The sequence below is a fragment of the Doryrhamphus excisus genome, chromosome 13 (genome assembly GCF_030265055.1).
Source record: "Doryrhamphus excisus isolate RoL2022-K1 chromosome 13, RoL_Dexc_1.0, whole genome shotgun sequence".
Classification (NCBI taxonomy): domain Eukaryota; kingdom Metazoa; phylum Chordata; class Actinopteri; order Syngnathiformes; family Syngnathidae; genus Doryrhamphus; species Doryrhamphus excisus.
In genome coordinates, this window is record NC_080478.1 from 9,549,401 (window position 1) to 9,567,434 (window position 18,034).

At 41.7% G+C, this 18,034-nt stretch overlaps 2 protein-coding genes across 2 annotated transcripts; both read right to left on the reverse strand.

Moving 5' to 3' along the window:
- Nucleotides 1-211: 211 nt before the first annotated feature.
- zmpste24 (zinc metallopeptidase, STE24 homolog) lies at nucleotides 212-6,836 on the reverse strand. Its single transcript, XM_058090502.1, has 9 exons — nucleotides 6,431-6,836; nucleotides 5,808-5,954; nucleotides 5,519-5,722; nucleotides 3,898-4,050; nucleotides 2,591-2,732; nucleotides 2,336-2,511; nucleotides 2,166-2,270; nucleotides 1,946-2,089; nucleotides 212-872 (listed from the first exon to the last, which is right to left on the reverse strand). Exons 1-9 carry the CDS (start codon nucleotides 6,536-6,538, stop codon nucleotides 648-650), a joined length of 1,404 nt encoding a protein of 467 aa, XP_057946485.1. The 5' UTR covers nucleotides 6,539-6,836; the 3' UTR covers nucleotides 212-647.
- A 717-nt stretch (nucleotides 6,837-7,553) lies between these two features.
- rlf (RLF zinc finger) lies at nucleotides 7,554-17,926 on the reverse strand. Its single transcript, XM_058089905.1, has 8 exons — nucleotides 17,483-17,926; nucleotides 16,252-16,406; nucleotides 15,081-15,162; nucleotides 14,742-14,877; nucleotides 14,433-14,635; nucleotides 12,841-12,977; nucleotides 12,627-12,768; nucleotides 7,554-12,469 (listed from the first exon to the last, which is right to left on the reverse strand). The coding sequence occupies exons 1-8, from the start codon at nucleotides 17,660-17,662 to the stop codon at nucleotides 7,997-7,999; spliced, it is 5,508 nt and encodes a 1,835-aa protein (XP_057945888.1). The 5' UTR covers nucleotides 17,663-17,926; the 3' UTR covers nucleotides 7,554-7,996.
- Nucleotides 17,927-18,034: the final 108 nt, after the last annotated feature.

Below are 18,034 nucleotides of genomic sequence, written 5' to 3' on the forward strand. Positions count from 1 at the left end.
ATTCAAACCACATTCAATATTTTTTTCCACACCATAATGCTGGTTATCAGTTACATATGTACAGGTACATTTGACCCCAGTTAGCAAACAGGTGCATAAGCAAACCGCGTCACCTTATCCAAAATTGAAAAAAAAAATTCCCGTTGATCTCAAATGAAAATTACAGCACAGCTGTGTCTCTAAAAGGGTGAAGTTATCAGAACAATGACAATTAGGAGGCACATTTTTTAATATGATACAGCACGGCCCAATGTTTCAGTATTGTTACTATTGTTGTTCTGGTCAACGAATAAGAGGCAACAAAATCAAAGAGCTACGCTCTAAGAACATGTATAGAGTATGTGGCTGTGCGTCTAGGAAAAACAAAGACAGAAGTCATTTGCCACATCCATCTTTTAACACACATTTCCCTCACGTACTGTTCCAATGTGCACTCTCATTTCTTCTGTGCTCTTACAGTTATGTAGGCTGCCTTGTGCTGATGTTTTTGGTGTTTAAAATAACATGTAAATCCTGTCATTAAATGAAATTACTAAAGCAACAACACTAGAAAGGAGACAAAAACGGATGAATCACAGGGCCAAAAGAGGTCTGCGGAGGCCCTTGAAAGGAGGAGGGGATGCTCGCCGCTCCCCCCTGCGGCCCCGTCAGTCCCGTTTGATGTTGCCCAACGCTCTGAGGCGCTCCAGGAGGGGTGGATGTGAATAGTGCCACATGGAATACAACCAGTCGGCCACCGGGAAGCCCAGGTTGTCCTTGTTGAGCTTGATGAGGGCTGAGGAGAGCTCGGAGGCTTTACCCATGTTGCGCGCAAAAGCATCAGCCTGGAACTCAAACCGACGGCTGAGGACAGTCAGGCAGAAGGACAGTAGCTGCAAACAAGGACATTTGAATGAATCATGTGTCTCCAGTGGGGATTTTACTTCTAATAACTGTACTTAGTGACACGTTGGCAGTTTTTGTAGACTGCACTAGATGTACAAACACCACCAAGTGACAGTAACACTCCTCAAATAGGGTGTCTCCAAAGGGTGAGCATTTTTATTTTACTTTATTTGTGTTTTACTTGGTTTTATCATACCTTCTCTTAGGGATGCTCCAATAGTTCAGTCGCTGATTAGTATTGGCCCATTTCCGTAAAAAAAAAAAACAACAAATCGGCATATGCCTTTCAAAGCCGATCACAAAACCATGCGCCGTGTGGTGGCGATAAGACAATTGATGTCATGACAACACAGACATAAAATAGATGCGCATGTGTGGTGTGTCATGCAAGGGTTGACAACACCCGTATTGAGCCGACAATATTTGTCCAATATTGTCAAGACAATGATGAGGAGTCTTGAACCAGTCATGATGTGCTATATATATCACAATATTGACACTTACTATGGTACACATTATGTCATTGGATGGTCATATCACCATGTACTTCGGTAACAAAAAAAACAAACTGTATTATGGAAAGCAGGAAGTGAACAAATGTAACAGTTACTGATTGTAAAAGTACCAGATGGAGGGGTAGGATTTAATAAGCTTTGCTTCTTCCTACTCCTTTTGGACATGTGGAACTGTGAACTGATTATAGAATGCACTCAATTGTAATCTGATGCATGTTCAAATGAAATTAAACCATTACCGTTACAATCAGCAATAGCCTGCAAAACCTCCAAACTTTAAAAAAAATATGAAAAAATATATGATTAACCCATGTGATTGGTATTGGAATCTCTGATTGGAGCATCCCTACCTTCTGTGTTATAAAACATTGCCTGCACATTCAATAAAGGTTTTATGATAGCAACAACCGAAGAACGCCTGAATTAACTTTACATTATTATTTTATGAAGAGTTGTATTGAAATTCGAACAACTTGGAAGTCAGTGTCACAGAAGAACTTGTGTTCAACTTTGGAGGTTAGACTGAAATAAAGACAAAAAGTCACCTCATTGTATGGAGAAAAAATGAACTGGAAGATAATCATCAAGCCAATGAGGGTAGGCTGGCTGTCGTTGAAGCCAAAAGCCACAAACAACTCCTTACGACCGATGAGAGCAGCAAACAGGGAGAAACACAGGAAAGAATTCATCTGTAGGGAAAAGAAAGAACAGATTTTAGTGCCACATCAATATAACAAAACATGAGTTTGGAGGTTAATTCATCACCTGACTGATGACAATGTTTTTGACCGTATGACCAAGCTTCCAGTGACCCAGCTCGTGACCCAAAACGGCGAGGATCTCCGGGTTGTTACATCCTTGTTTCTTGTTCTGCAATAAAATTTATTTATTCAGTACTTTACATATTCCTTGATGACCTCAGATGCCTTGTAAACCTTGGGCTTGACTTTTGGTTCGCCGTGACCCTCCTCGTTCTCTGCCTGCTCAGGCTTTGTCTCCTCAGCCTTGTTGAGGGGGGAATAGTCTTCCAGCAGAGTATCAAAGAGAACAATGCGTTTGTTCTTGAAGAAACCATAGAAGTACGCATTGCTGTGCGAAGAACGCTTGGAACCTGTAAACAAGAATTACTCTTAAAAATGTCGTCAGACACAAAACCAAGCACAAACACTCAATATCTGTCATCCATTTACCTTCGACAACATAAATCTTAGTGAGGGGGAAGTTTATACTTTTGGCCATGGTCTCAATGTCTGTCTTGAGTGTTCCGTCTGGCAAAGGAGTGAATTTGTCAAACAGGGGAGCAATGTAATCAGCGTAGATGGTGACGAGTATCTGAGAGCAGAGAGAGAGAAAAAGTGTTGTAAAAACTTGTTAAATTGAAGAGTAAATAAACAATCCCTGTGCAAATGACTGCATTGGGGTGTAACTGTATGCCATTGTGACAATGCGGTGTGTACCTTGGTGGTATGGTCATGGTCCAGCTCATTTTCGGTACAGTAGGGGAGCAAAATGTGCTGTAGTTAATGATTTTTTATTTTTTTTTTTAATGAAAAATGTAAAAATCTGCAATCTGCTGGCAGGTAACGCTCCACTAAATACAATTCTTAGTGCCCTTTGATGTCCGTGTTAACAGAATCAAGAAATTTGCTCATAAAAACAGAATCTACTATTAAATACGGAATGTATGTAAAGTATTTCACCAGTGGACTGCTCAATCACAGCAGAATCTCATCACAGACACGAGCCCACTCAACTGGAAACACTGGTCAACGTTGGAAAAAAACGTGTTCTCTTATGGAGGCTGAATGAAGCTAGCTTTGTTGGCTTAGTTCAGCTTGTGTGTGTGCGTGACTCAGACTGTGTTTACACCGTGTTGTGTTCTACCGCTTTGTTAATGCAAACTAAGGTGTAACATGCATACCAGCCAAGCCAGGAGCTGACGATGCCACTCTGTAAAGAAACACTATACCAACACTCATATCACCCTGGGTCTTTATACAAAACTTTGCTTTGTTGTTGCGTTTGATGTATGCAAGTTATACAATAGACACTGAATTTTATATACAAAACTGCGCTTTCAACACTTTTTCTATAACTTGTATTGCCTGTGTTCAATTCCACCTGTGACCATTTCTGTGTGGCGTTTGTATGTTCTCCCCGTGCATGCGTGGGTTTTCTCCGGGTACTCCGGTTTCCTCCCACATTCCAAAAACATGCTCGGTTAAATGGCGACTCCAAATTGTCCATAGTTATGAATGTGAGTGTGAATGGTTGTTTGTCTATACGTATGTGCCCTGTGATTGGCTGGCCACCAGTCCATTGTGTATGAATGACAAAGCACAGAGGTCATTAAACAACGACTAAGCAACAAAGGTGTGACATCCTGTTTACTGCAATCTACAAATGGTGAAAACCTGATGAGAAAAATATATTTTGTCTTTTTTTTTTTTTACTTCTCTCAATTGTTAATTTCATGCATTAAAAATGCTGGACTTACCAGAGAAACAGCCAGGGTGAAGAGCCAGGCGTAGATGAAAAAGTAGTCACCCCCAATTTTGATGATGTACAGTAGCAGTGACGTCACAGGTAGCAGAATACATTGAGTCACCGCAAACTTCTTCACAGCATCTTTGATGAAGAACCCCAGCGTCTATAAGCAAAATCACGCCATTATTACAGTCCAACTGCCATTAGGCGATACAAAGTGGAATATACATACAAAATACGTCTCTTAAGTCAAATCACCACACTGTATGATATTGTATGAGATCTTAGTGCATGCACACTTATTCCAAAAGAAATGTATACACACAGGACACAAGCAGACACACACACACACACACACACACACACACACACACACACACACACACACAGCTGTAAGATTCCAGCACACATTATCATTTCTTATCAAAGTTCAGGTAGAGTGTTTTGGTTTTACAGTGGTTAACTTCTTTTTACATTTGTGTGACAATTTAGAATGTTAAACGCTGACTTGAGTGGGGCTGCATTAGAGACGTGAATTAAGGCAACGGTAATGGTTTAATTTATTTTGAACATACGTAAAGGTTATATTGGAATACATCATACCGTACAATTCACAGTTCCACATGTCCAAAAAGGAGTAGGAAGGAGCACAGCTTATTTAATCCTACCCCCTCTTTGTTTTGCATCGATTGCAATTCATTTATTCACTTCCTGTATTCCAAATGTACGTTTTGCTAATTTTTAAATAAATAGGATAATGATAGGGCAGTATAATAATGTGCTACAAAAATCACTTTACATAAACAATGTAACAGTCATAAATAATAATATAAATTTATAACTGATAAAGTTGGGAGTTGCCAGAAACATAGTTGGATGATGAGTGAGTACAAACAATGGAATACTTCAAGATGGTTCAAGTCCTTGTACTTTACAACCTTACATCAACTGCTTGTACTATTTCTTGAAATCACTAATTTTAAGGCGTTGTATGAGTTCTTTACTCAAACTGTTTCGTGATTTGATTCCACATACTGATGGGCTGAAGATGTGTAGGTTTAATTTTTACCTATGATCGTATTTCTCCTCTCTTGAGAAGAATTATCATACGTTTTTATGTTCTCTATAAGCTGCATTATGGATTATCCTAACTCATCTTTTATGAAGTACATTTAGCTAGGGAAATTTAGTTTTATAGTTATTTCCCCCCATATCTCCTCACAATAATTTAGGTATAGTAATACCAGAGAACAATAGAGAAGTGATTTTTGGCCCAGAGCAAACTTAGCTTCATTCAATATTGATGTATTTCTTGCTGCTATTGTATATTAGCTTGGCATTGTTGTAAATGATGCCACTACCTCAATATGTCAATATACCATACTTCAGCAGTACTGTACATGGTAACTACGTCAACAGCGCCTCTAGTGGCTGCAGCCAAGTAGTGTACCACACTTTGCCTTAATTGTTTCAATTATACGGATCAATTATAAATGATCTTGTCAGGATGTGACACCCATGACTTGTTGAGACAGTTTTTGTGCGCTTATTTTTACGATTGTATGACATTTAAAAGAGATTTATTTAAAAAAAAATGTCTGTACAGTAAGTGTCCCTGAACAGAACAGTACCTGTTGGTTGAATCCATGCCTCTCCTCAATGACAAAGGTGTTGTACGCACTCCAGGGAAGGCCAGTTAAGGCACTGAACAGGGTGGCGAGAGTCAAAAAGACAAGCGACTGCGTGATCTCATACTCCGGCCCAAATCCAAAGTGCTTTGTCACAGTACCGGCGCCACTCCACAGAAAAGGGATTCCACCCAAGAGCAGGATCAGCTTGATAGCAAAAAAAAAAGCAGAAGTTTTACATATACATATACATCTCGATAGACAATATATAGATATTGTAGAAGGGTCTTACAGTTCCTTCTGTTTCGGAATAGAGTCCAGACCAAAAGCTGAAGTTGCTTTTATCCAGTTGATAAAGCCGTGACTTTTCAAAGGTTTCAGAGTCTATAATCTTTTCTAGCTCGTGTGGGACATGTGTTGTTGACCTGTATATCTTTCGCTGCGAAGGTGACAGAATAAATAATACCAGGCTTAAATAACCAATGAAAACAAATCTAAACATTTTCAACAGCGTTTTCATTACCATCAAAATGAAGAAATATCAAAGCATACGTTGTGTATTAAAATGTACAATATATACTGTATGTATTTGACATTCAATTCTAATTACCGTAACTAGTTTTAATCAACAATTAAGCTTTCAAAAATGCAGTGAAACAATTGGAAATTACAATGATTAAGGTTAATTCAAAATCTGAAAATAATATGTGCGTTCATAAAGTTGCATTTGCAAAACATTTACGGGTCTACTGAAGTACATACAATTTTAATTTCGTTAATCAAAAAACTATAGTAGTTGGTAATGTGATTTATACAGTTACAATACAAATAGTAAGAATTTTAATAACAAAAAGAAACTATTGTTTTCTTATAAACCAGATGTCAATTGCACGTATTGATAAACAAGTAACTTACCTGTCTGTGTGCAAGATAGTCCTCCCACAGATAAACCAAACCCGAAAACACCAAAACACCATAAAATATCTGCTTTTCCACGGGTAGGTCACTTATTATTTCAAACATATTTGCTTTTTCTTTGTACGATGACTTGGATAAGGTCTCGCTAGCTTGACAGGCTAACAGCTACGTTACCGCTGCTACTCTCCTTTAACCTGGGATAGCTGCTAACCTGCTTCCCCGTTGCGCACTAAACTATGTGCTACTTTAACCGAAGGCTATCGACAGAAAGGGACTAAAACATGTGCCACGATTATTTCCTGTTCTATTTGCTCGTTTAAAAACAAAAGATACACCTCCTGTCACTAACGAGGTTTCATTCATGGGACCGAATCGGTCTGCGCAACATCTGATATGTCCGGAGAGCAACATGTTCCAAAACAATTGTTCCGCATTTGGATTTCCAAGCAAGGGCAGGTTAACTCCGTTTACAAAGCACTAGTAAATTAATGATTATATTATATAATTAATGGTAATATCAATATACCTTTTCGTGTATGTAGTTCTGTAATTCTTCTGGTGTACTATACTGCATAATTTTGAAGTCATCTCTGCTCCTCCTTCCACTAAAATGGCAACCACAAAACACATTTGTTCTATAATGCCATTCTCTTTTGAGACCACATTTATATTAATATAAACAAATAATCCTTTATGTGAAAGTTATCTGTACCAAAGCTTTTAAGTTTTCATTTGTCCACCAGATCGCAAACTTTTGCACCTGTTTTCCGCATGTACATTGGGTAATATGAGTGTTACTGTGACCATAGGGGTGCTATTTCATATCGAGAGGGCTCTAGTAATGGTAAAAATCATTAGAAAGTCTTAAAACAGGTTTTCTATACTTCAACGACAAAAATATTCAATTTAATAACAAACTCACTTATCACGGTGAATGGAATGAATTAACTGCGATAAATGCTTTGCTTGAAATCAACCATTTTTGAAAAGCTTTTTTGGTCAAATTAGCAAAGTGATTAAAGGACTTCTTCTAAGTTCCTCCAGTAGACAGACAGTACCGCTCCCTAGGTTTATTTATTAAAGAACATTGTGTATGTAGACACATACAAAGACAAAAGAATATTTAATAATATTTACATTTATTAGAAAGGTACACACAGGTTTATCTACAGTAGCTCTGTCCACTGCAATGTCACACTGATGTAATATGAACTTAAGTGAGAAAGTACCAAACATTCTTTAAGAGATTTTGTTGGGAGTTGGGAGGGTTTTTATCCATCACATTTTCACACAGGCCATTTCTAACAATGTGTAAATCTGTACATATGTTGAAGCACTACTATATATACACACGGCAGTATGCACAAGCCAATATGAAGTAGAAGTGGAAGACTTCTTAAAAAAAATATTGCATTTGATATGCATCAAAGCTTACATTTTATTGTTCTGCAATTCTGCAAAAGTATTCCATTTGGCAACCTAAGCAAGAAAAACATGATAGTCAAATCAGAGAGGAAGGAAAACACTTGAACTTAATAAAAAAAAAACAAACAAAGTGCACGATTAAACTTGGCTTTCTAGAAGCAGTTTGCTGTTGTTGGGGTCTGATGAGAAGAGGTGAGGCAGGGTGGCAGTGCAAACAGGCTTACCCAGGACCACCACAGGTCTGAGGTACTGGAGCTGCTTAATGGCCAGGTCCCCGCACCCAGCGAGGGCTTTGTCCAGGATGGACTTCAAGTTTCTGACTGATGGCAAGTCCTTGGTGGAAGCCTGGGACTTGTGCGACGACGAATGACTGCGCCTGCTGCGGGTAAGCTTGATTCCCAGCTGGTTGTTCTCTTTGACAGAACAACTGTGCCTGAACGAGTCTCGCCGTTTTACCGCCGTCGGGCTTTTTTCTTTAGGGGTCGTCTCTTCGATGAACTTAAGAAATGACACCTCGAAGCCAATGGGCTTGTAAGTGGTGATGTCAAAAGAACGAGGAGCAGATGGAAGCAGCTGGGGGTCTTTTACATTTGATGGCTGCACAGAGAGCTCATTTTTGCGTTTAAGAGGCTGTCGGACGGGAGCGGGCAAAGCTGAAGACTCTTCCACAATTTTACCAGACTCTTTGCTGCTGAGGGTATCTTGGAGGGCGTCGTCGGTGTTAAAGAGTACAGAACACGGCAGTGAGAGATCTATCGTAAGGGGACGAAGGAGGGCTTTCGTCTTGTCCAAGGTCAACTTCTCCACTTGTGTGTGATCACTCTTCACTGTGACAACAGAGTCCTCCGCGTGACTGCCAGTACTTGGTTCTCCATACAGAACATCATCTGCCCCAACCAGGACACCACTTCTCTCAAGATGTGGCGGCTCCTCCACCTCGTCTGGGAATCCCAGAGGTTCAGGATGAGCAGCTTCCTCCTTCTCCGCCTCCTCGTCTTTGACGGAGTGCAGGCTCACAGGTTCAGGCAACTCCTCTGACTTGTCCAGCTCTGGCTGATACTCCATTTTGCAAACTCCATCAGGGTTGTCCGCACCAGTGACCGTTGGCCTGGCTGACTTTCTCTGAATCAGTTCCTCCAGCTGCTCTGCATTGGAAAGGAGCTTATCGGCATTTTCTTGGACATCTTTGCGACATATGTGGTGGATGACATCGTAATGGCGGAACAAGCTCCTCACATACATGACGACAGAGTCACAGTCTTGAACCATGCACGGGTAGGCCGCACGCAAAGAACGGTCTTGGCACATCTGTAGCGCTTCTTCATGAGACTTGAAAACATAAGTGCTTAAAGGTTTGGACTTTTTAGGCCTAGACTCCCTCTTTTCCTCCTTAATGTTTTTGCACACGTCCTCTGACTTAGGCTGGGTACGCTTTTTTGCAGATGTTGGATGTGGAACTAGTTCTTTGACAGGATTTTTAGGTGTAACGATAAGCTTCTTTTGGCATCCTGTAACAGATTTCTTATGGGTGCTCTGGAGCCGAACCACCAGCGAGTCGTAGTATTGGCAGTGTCGGTAAAAGGTGTGCTTTTTCAGCGAATCGTTGCTGCTGAACACTTTTGTGCAGCCCTCATACTTGCACCTAATCATCCCTGGCATTTGAGAGTGTGCCATACGGGTGTGACGGGCCAGGCTGCTTTTGAGGTGGTAGGAGGCGCTGCATTTGGCAAACTGACATTTGAATTGGGGTTTAGGTTCATCCAAGTTTGGGTAAGGGCTGCTTTTCTTACTGTTCTCCTTTTTCACTTCAGGGTAGTGCTGTTGCATTTCAAGGTCTTTCTCCAACAAGAGCTGAGAACGTTTATAGTGGTGTACAAGTTGCAGGTGGCGCACGAGACCTCCCTGTGTGGAAAAGGCTGCCTCACAGTTTTTCGCCACGCAGTGAAAGGGCTTGCCTAATTTATCAAGTATGTAACAGAGATTACTTTTGGCTACCAAACGTCTTGTTCTGAGCTGGGGTGTAGCTCCATCCTCACGTTCTTCCTTGGCTTCCTCTCGAGTGCCATTAACAGCCAAAGATGGAGCAGCTATACAAGGATTTTGCTCAATGTCACTGGATTTTGTCTCCTCACGTTCCACACTCGGGACCTCTAGCTTCATCTTTGGGTTAAAGCTCTGTGGGATTGTGGATTTTGAAGATTTACTCTTTAATTTGTCCACCAAACTGGCACTGAGCTTATGGATGTGAATATAATGGGCCCTCAAGCCTTGTTTTTCTCGATGACACTTGGAGCACAGCTGACATATAAAGGGCTTAAAGGATGTGGTCTTCAAACTAGTCATCGCTTTAGCCTGTTCCTGCGTGCGCCCATGTATGGAGACATAGTGGCGCAGCAAGCTGTAGCTCTGTGCACTCCGGAACCTACATTTCCCTATTTCGCAAGTGTAAGGCTTAGCGTTTGCTAGCGTTTCCACGACAACACTTTCTACTTTGTGAGCAGAGCTATTTTCCGCTAAGCTAGTTATATTTTCATTGGATGCTTTAGAAAGCAAAACAATGGGTTGGTTTTCTACAACAGACCGGTGAAGGGATGCATTTGCTTCCTGGATGGACTTATGTGGTACGCTTGGCGGGGACAACGAATTGAGGTCCAGTTTATTGAATCTGATGAGAATATCTTTAAGAAGATCATTTTTAGCCAGGCTTGTTCTGTTGTTTTTAGAAGGAGCAATCAATGTCCCTGTCCCGTTGTCCATGGGTGAGCACAGAGCTGAGAGTTGGTTGTGATCTTCTTCATTGTCCGACTCAATTTCAATTTTGATCTTTTTGGACTTTGAGCCCTGCTCCTTGTCATGTTTGTGCTCTTTGTTCTCCAGTTTAAGGTGATCTGGGTGGGCGTGTTTCAGGTGCCTTTGGACATCTCGAGCTCTGGAGAAAGTCATACCGCACTTCTCAAATCCGCAGGTGAACTTGCTTCCATCGAAGCACATTGCTACCAGAGTCACTACAGCTTTGCCCTCTGTGCTGGCAGATGGTTGATAAGGAGTGCAACTACCCGAGGAAGCTTTCTGGTCATCCCCATTGACACTCCCTTCTGTAGTTACAGGCTTGTTAACAGAAGTTACCCTTTCCAGATCAGCCTGGAAGATCATCTGCTTTGCTTTCCGCTGAGCTTCAAAGTCCTTTTCAGAGAAAGTAATGTCATGTGTGGATAAATGCTCAATGAATTCCCTTTTGGAAAAGTAGAATTTTTTACATTTGGGGCTGGTGCATGTGAACGCAGCATCCCTGAAATGCTGTGCCTCGTGGTGATAAAGCTGCCCCAGGTCGGAATATGCCAAGTAGCAACCTGTGAGCTCACACTGGAAGTTGAGCTGATAACCGTGGACCTGTTTGTGCATCAGAAGTTCATTGGAAGAATGAAAGCGGGCGCCACAATCCTTCACCACACACATGTAAGGGTGCTCGCCGAAGTGAATCTTTCGATGTTTGCGGTGATGGTAGGCAGAGACAAAATGGCGGCGACAGAAGACACACTTCTCCCGCTTCTCTCGCATCTGATGAAAATGCATCACGTTCTCGTCGCTTTTGTGGTGGGACTTTAAGTGCACATATAAGTACTTGGAATGTTGAAAAACCCTAGTGCACTCAGTTGCGGGACAGAAGTACTCCTCACGATTCTGCAAAGTGAAGTGTTGGGTCATGTAATCAAACGTGATGAACTCGTCCTCATCCACGTGTTTGTCTTTGACAGTTTTGGCCTGCTGGACAATGTGCTGCAGAACATTGGGATCATGTGTGGATCTGTAATACAAGATCAAAGACGGGTCGATGGTGATCTCACCCGGTTCCATCTCATCGTCCTCATTCAGCGGCTTCGGCAACTCCTTGTTTTTTACAATGACACTACTGTTGTGGAGGAGCGTCTCATTTTGAATGTGGTGTTTTAAGTGGGGAATGAGCTCCTTTCTGCTCTTCCACTTCTGCAAGCATATGGGGCACGGATGTCCGTCGTCCACTATGTGTCTCTTAGAGTGGTGTATAATTCGAGTTTCACTGAATGACCTGTTACAAATTCGACAACAGAGCTTGATTCTCCTCATGTCCGCTTCTCCTGAAACTAAATGACAAGGTTCCTTTTTCAGGCCGCCGTTTAAAATGTTTCTGTGCTCAATTTCATCTACCAGTAATTTCTCGCTTTCTTGATTGCCCGGTGCCTCGTCCTCATCTTCGGACTCTGCCTTTAACCCAAGAAGGGAGATGCACTGATACTTAATGGCTTTCCAGTCCCAAAATTCAGGGTCAAAGGGCCAGTGCGCTTTCAGTGCTAGAAACAGTTCACAACGCAGCGAGTTGGGAATGACACCATTCTCCTGCTCGTACTTTTGATCCGGGCGAAGATATAGCTCCTGGAGGCAGCTCAGGACCTGCTGACTGGGGGCGAGTAGGAACTCTGTGAGTTGGCAGGCACGCAACACTTCCAGATCGTTTAGGAGGAGGCCCGACACTACTTTACAGATGCCGATTCTCATTTCCATATCGTCTTGTTTCGGAAGTCTGAGAGCTTTGACACCAAGTTCTACTGAAGCAGCGGTCCCCATTCCCTGTGCCTGAAACAGATATAAAGTCATGGAAAAAATTAGGATGACCCATGGTGTAAACTCTTCTACTCCGGAATCGCTGCAAGTGAGGGAAACATTTGAAACATTGCTTGAAACATCAATTTCAACATCATTTTTTCCAAAGCATTTTCAGCACAGATCTTACCTCCGTCTGAATAACACGAACAAGGTAAAGCAAATGTTGCACTGTTTTGGCAATGGCGCCTAGTTGAAGGCATCTTTCAAGAAGAGACACAAGCGAGGGGTCGATCTTCCTCTGCAGTTTACTCCACACAAGAGTCAGCTCCCTTTGGATGAAATTAATAAACATTTTAATGAAAGTCAACACACACTTTCCGCGAAGGCCTATTTTCACTCACCAGGACTGGTCAAGGCTGGCCTGCTGGAGCTGCTGTGTCAGGAATGTTGTGCATAAGATAAAGCCTGTGTTCTCCTCGCCCTCAGTCTCCAGGTTTGACGTGATCTCAAGGACATCCTTGCAGTTCAGGCGGGATATCTTTCAGAGGGATGAAGTGTAGCATTATCATCAGTAGGGGAGGGTTAAAAGCAAATGAGGACCTAAGAGGCCAGCTACCCTATAATAACTGGAAATTAACACCACAAAGATAGAAACAATGTCAGTCTGATGCGTGTGGACATGTTTTTACATGTGGCTATGAGTAACAGCAGCTTGGGAAAAATGGAGAGAGCTGTCAGGACTAAACTGTCTTAACACCATTACACGAACAATCCTTTGGGGTGGTGCCTTGCCACAGATACTAGGTAGAAAGAAGAGATGAGATGACCAAGATGAAGATGTTATGGGGAATTGAGGGAGCAACACTGAGGGGAAAAAGAACTTTTAGTTCCAGGTAAATACAGTTCTTGGAACTAAAGCCCCACATTGTCTTGAACATTACAGCTAAATAGTGTATATTATTACCGTAATTTCCAGCTACCACTTTTTTCCCTCACATTTCTCACCCCGCTGCTTGTACAGTAATGTGGCAAATTTATTGCAAAAAGAACAACAGTTGCTGTGATGTGTAAGAGTGCAGGTTCAGGAGTGTGGACGCCAACATAACGTTTTGAAGCGATCATGTTTTTAATCTGACATCTGACACTTTAAGGAAGTTTGATGAAGTGTGGAATTACTACAGTGTGTGTTTGGACTGCTAAGATTGACAGCTGTTGAGTATCACAAACAGGTTTCGAAAGGCTGGACTACTGCGTGATAAACAGGATAGCTCCATCTAAAGGGCTAATTTGCCTTGAGACGGACGTGACACAGTGAGCAACAATAAAACAGAGCGAGAGAGAGAGAGAGAGAGAAAGAGAGACTGACAAAGTGTGTGATCAAGGAATTATGAAGCTGTTCAATTGTGACGATAAAGATGACGGTTTTGAATTACTTCTGGTAGGTCACTGTTTAACTAGCCATGTTACACGCACTGTTCAGGAAAAAAAAACATTTAATCAAAAGTTAAAATCAACATTTATGTGTAAATAAGTTTTAATATTGTACTGACAAGGCACATGCATCTTTATGTTGCATTAAGTTTAATTTCCTGTTCTGTCGTTATCATCACGCTTTTATGGTATGACAAACAAAACATCAACAAAAACAAACTTCTGTAATTAATGTTTGAATCCCAGGTTTTGACAGGTCATGATTGTTTTTCCAGAAAATAGAAGTAAATTATATTGAATTCTATGACTTTAGAGGTGCTGTACATTGGTTGTTCCACTGCATTCATTTCTTGAATGGTCAGAAAAGGCATCACTTCGAGACCTCATTGACATAACTTGAAACAACTCGAGTGACTGACAAGAAACGCACGCATTACAAACCTTAACCTTGCATATACAAAGCTCAAATTTTACTTCTATTCACAGGGAATTTGTGGTGTCTGTTAAAGTAGGTATCCAAGTTTTTTTTTTATTTGCAAAATTTACACACAACTTCAGTTACCTCCATTATGGCTTCTTCATTAGGGAGCAGTTGGCATAGCAGAGCGATGTATGTTTGGCAAAAGGTAGCTTGGTTCGAGATAGCACTGCATTCGGTGCATGCTTTGGCCAGCACCACAGCTTTGGCCACTTCACCCATCTTCTCTAAGTGCTTCACTCGCATCTCCATGAAGCCGTCGCCCTCCAAGCTGATGTAGGTGTCGACTGAACAAAGTGAATACAACATGATCAAACTACAACAACAAGCAGGCAGACATGCTGCTAAAATGTCTTGTGTAGTTTCAACAGAGGATTTGGTGAAAAAAGTAACCTTCTTGCTGGATGGTGGGCTGGCCGGTGAGGAGGGCGGAGAGGACAGGATTGCTCCATGCTCCCCCCTCTCCTGTGATCTGGAGTAAAGCTTGGAGGTCTGTGCTCCCATACTCTAACAAAATATCATGTGCAATCTGAAAGGAAAAATTGTAAGCATGACTTTTTGGCCACAATTAACACAGGGTGATGGTTCAGAGCACTTCAACCACATCTTGTGGTACCACATCTTTTCATTTTTCTATACGTGGGTCTTGGCAGAAATATTTGGGACACCCCTGCCGTGGAGTCTTCCAATAATATAGGCCGTGCCAAATTCAAGAGCGCCTTGTCTTCTTACCTGAACAGAGTGGTGGAATTGGATCCAGGCTTCATAGGGGATTTCATTATCAGGAACTGACAGAAATAGTTCAAAGCAGCTTCTGCGTGAAGAACAAGACAAGACTGGTGTAAATGATCATAACGAATGGTAACATGTGTGTCATCAACTATGGCCATGCCAAATAATCAGAGTTTTTTTCCCCGATCAAGGATATTTTGGTGCAAAACATTTCACATTTGGCTGATATTCCTTGTGGCATTTAATCATTCAGGGCTCTATTAAAAAGCCTGATTGAACAGTAGCAGTATTTCCAATATTAAGATGGGCAGGCGTATTTTGACAGGGTGAAATCATAACTGCCACGTTTCCCAACAGAATTACAAAAAGTAGATATAACCCACAAGTCAATCCCCTCGCAAACTACTGGATACTACTCAACCGAGAACAACCTTATTGTATTAATTTAGCACCAGCACCATAAATGATACACCGTAAGCTGTGTTTAATTATTTTTTTCTTTTTCGAGCCACAAACCATCAAATATTACAATGGTGTGGTGATCTGAGTAACCAGCAGTGATATCACATGGTGTCAAATAATGGATTTTTTAAAAATAGTAATTTATAAAGAACAACATTTAATACCGCAATCTGCAATAACATTTTCTAGCAGGAAGATGCTTTGACAAGAGATGATGCGTCATTGTACATTTTCAGTACAGTACTGTATGCCTGTAATTGTTTCTTAATGTGTAAAACTGAATTTAGAATTTAACAACTGACAGGCCTAGTATATGTGTAGGAGCGGTGTTACTCAATTGATTGGTTGGGTACCCAAAAGTGGGTCGCAAGTCAAATAAATTGGGGGGAAAAAAGTCCCAGTATGAGATCAGTTGAGAAACCCTGGCTTAAAGTATCTAAAATAAGCTATTATTGGGCTTTTTAAGAGTGTGTCCATTCACCATTTTTCACCACACATTCCCACCCACAAATAGCAGGGAATGTCCTGTTTCCTTATCAGTGAAGAAGAAATAATACTTCACAGTAAGTGGTTTCAACTGTGGAAATTTGAGTAGAACAGTGGCGAGCAGTGAAAAGGGGGCATGACTTGTGCGGCCTATAAGATAATAACGCTCAAACATAATCACAAAAACAACTTTTTTTTCCGCCATTGGAACACTTGTACTCACAAAGCTAGTCTCTTCAAAACAAGTGTCACTTTGTCGGACTCTACGGTGAGGTGCGAGCGGGCCGCTGCAAAGCAGTTTATTGAAAGGCAGTAGACTTCGAGAAGAGGAAGCCCGTGGTCTATGGAGTTCCTGGTTCCAGCATAATGCATGAGTGCCTAAAAACACACACACAAGGATCAGAGCTCCCCCGCCCACAATAGGAGAGGTAGGATCAGGTGGGATGCACAGATGTTTTCCCACTTGGGGGATAGGACGGCAGGGGGTTGTACCTGAGTGATCCCACCTGACACTGTCTAGTTGGAGGTGATACTGATTGGGGGGGGGGGGGGGGGGTTGACATCGCAAGGACATGAGCTGCGATGAGCTGCAAACATTATTTACATAGGGACAAATGTAATGCATACAGAATAGTCAACTTACCATGTTATCGGTACGCACTGTAATGAATATACAGCCTTTAAAATGTGTGTCATATTAATTCCCAGCAGGTTGTGAGCCCATTATATCATCACGGCGCCATCAAATGTCCCAAGACACCTGAAGTGCCAGACACTTTTGCAAGTCGTGTGTCCACGGAGACCATTAATTCCCTTCAGTCTATTTCCAGCACACTTAATAAGGGGGGGCATTTCAAAAAAGCACCTCAACCCATGAGACCCATGTTGGTATACTAATTACAGGTAGGCTAATCCGAAAGAGTCCCGAGATGTGAGGCAGTAATTTGAGTGCACTAAGTAGCAAGTTCATAAAATGAAGGATGCATCACCTTAGCAATAACATGAACTGTGTGTTATGGTTTAAAATGACACTTTGTAGCATTCTGTTCCTCTGCCACTACTCCTCCCAGCTAGCTCGTTAAAGCATTTGGATTAACACACCTACATCGCCGCGCCCCTCATCATTAACGGCCACTAATAAATGCTATACACCATTGCAATCTTATTGGCGTGTTAACAACACGATTATTTTGCATTCTTTTGAGTGCAAACACTGAGTATGACAGCAACTGAATCAGCTAATATCACACATTTATGCAGTGTTAGTATAATGTTAGGATTGGTTGGGGGGGGGGGGGGACACACCAATATATATCGATGCACAAATATGCTACTTTCAATTGCAGCCCATCCGTCAAAGGTTATCTTGCAGACCTAAGAGAGCGAAAACAACCATAGCCGAGCTGAGCTAACGTTATGCTAATAGTAGCACTAATGGTGCACGCTATCGTTACCTGACAGAAGTTGTCGCAGTACTCAGACGACGACACTGCCGATAATTCTTGTTGCCTGAGCACGTCTTCGAAGGCTTTCAGTGTGGCCAGCAGGGTTTCCATTGCGACCAGTGTGTCCTCGGCCGTGTCCAGGCCCCGCTCGCTCCATTCGTGCTCTGCTTCGACATTACTCTCCGCCATCTTCCCTCTCCTCCACTGCGCGTATGCAGTGCAGACTGACGCCGCCTTCAAGTGTTGTCGGAATATTTAAAGAACACTGGGACGCTTTTCATGGACTGGCGACATTAAATGACTTTAACGTTCTCTTGTCAATGTAAACGGGTTTCTTGTCAATGTAAACAAACTATACTTAATGTGTAGATACAGTTGAGTAATTACTCCGACTATTTCTGCTTTGAATGTCATTATTTCTGACGAAATCAACTTGAACCTATACTGACTGAAGTAGTAGCGACACAAAGACATAAAAGGCAGTGTGTCGTCACGTAACCACCTGCTTATTGCATTTAACAAAAGAAACGAAAAACAATTTAGATCTTTGGATTGGATTAT

Coding starts and splice junctions, on each gene's coding strand:
- zmpste24 (XM_058090502.1), bottom strand. CDS start 6,538: ATGTTTGAAATAATAAGTGACCTACCCGTGGAAAAGCAGATATTTTAT. Junction 5,955..6,430: donor ACTATCTTGCACACAGACAG/GTAAGTTACTTG, acceptor TCACCTTCGCAG/CGAAAGATATACAGGTCAAC. Junction 2,271..2,335: donor AACCAAAAGTCAAGCCCAAG/GTTTACAAGGCA, acceptor ATTTTATTGCAG/AACAAGAAACAAGGATGTAA.
- rlf (XM_058089905.1), bottom strand. CDS start 17,662: ATGGCGGAGAGTAATGTCGAAGCAGAGCACGAATGGAGCGAGCGGGGC. Junction 14,636..14,741: donor GCCCACCATCCAGCAAGAAG/GTTACTTTTTTC, acceptor CACTTTGTTCAG/TCGACACCTACATCAGCTTG. Junction 12,470..12,626: donor TTCGTGTTATTCAGACGGAG/GTAAGATCTGTG, acceptor TATCTGTTTCAG/GCACAGGGAATGGGGACCGC.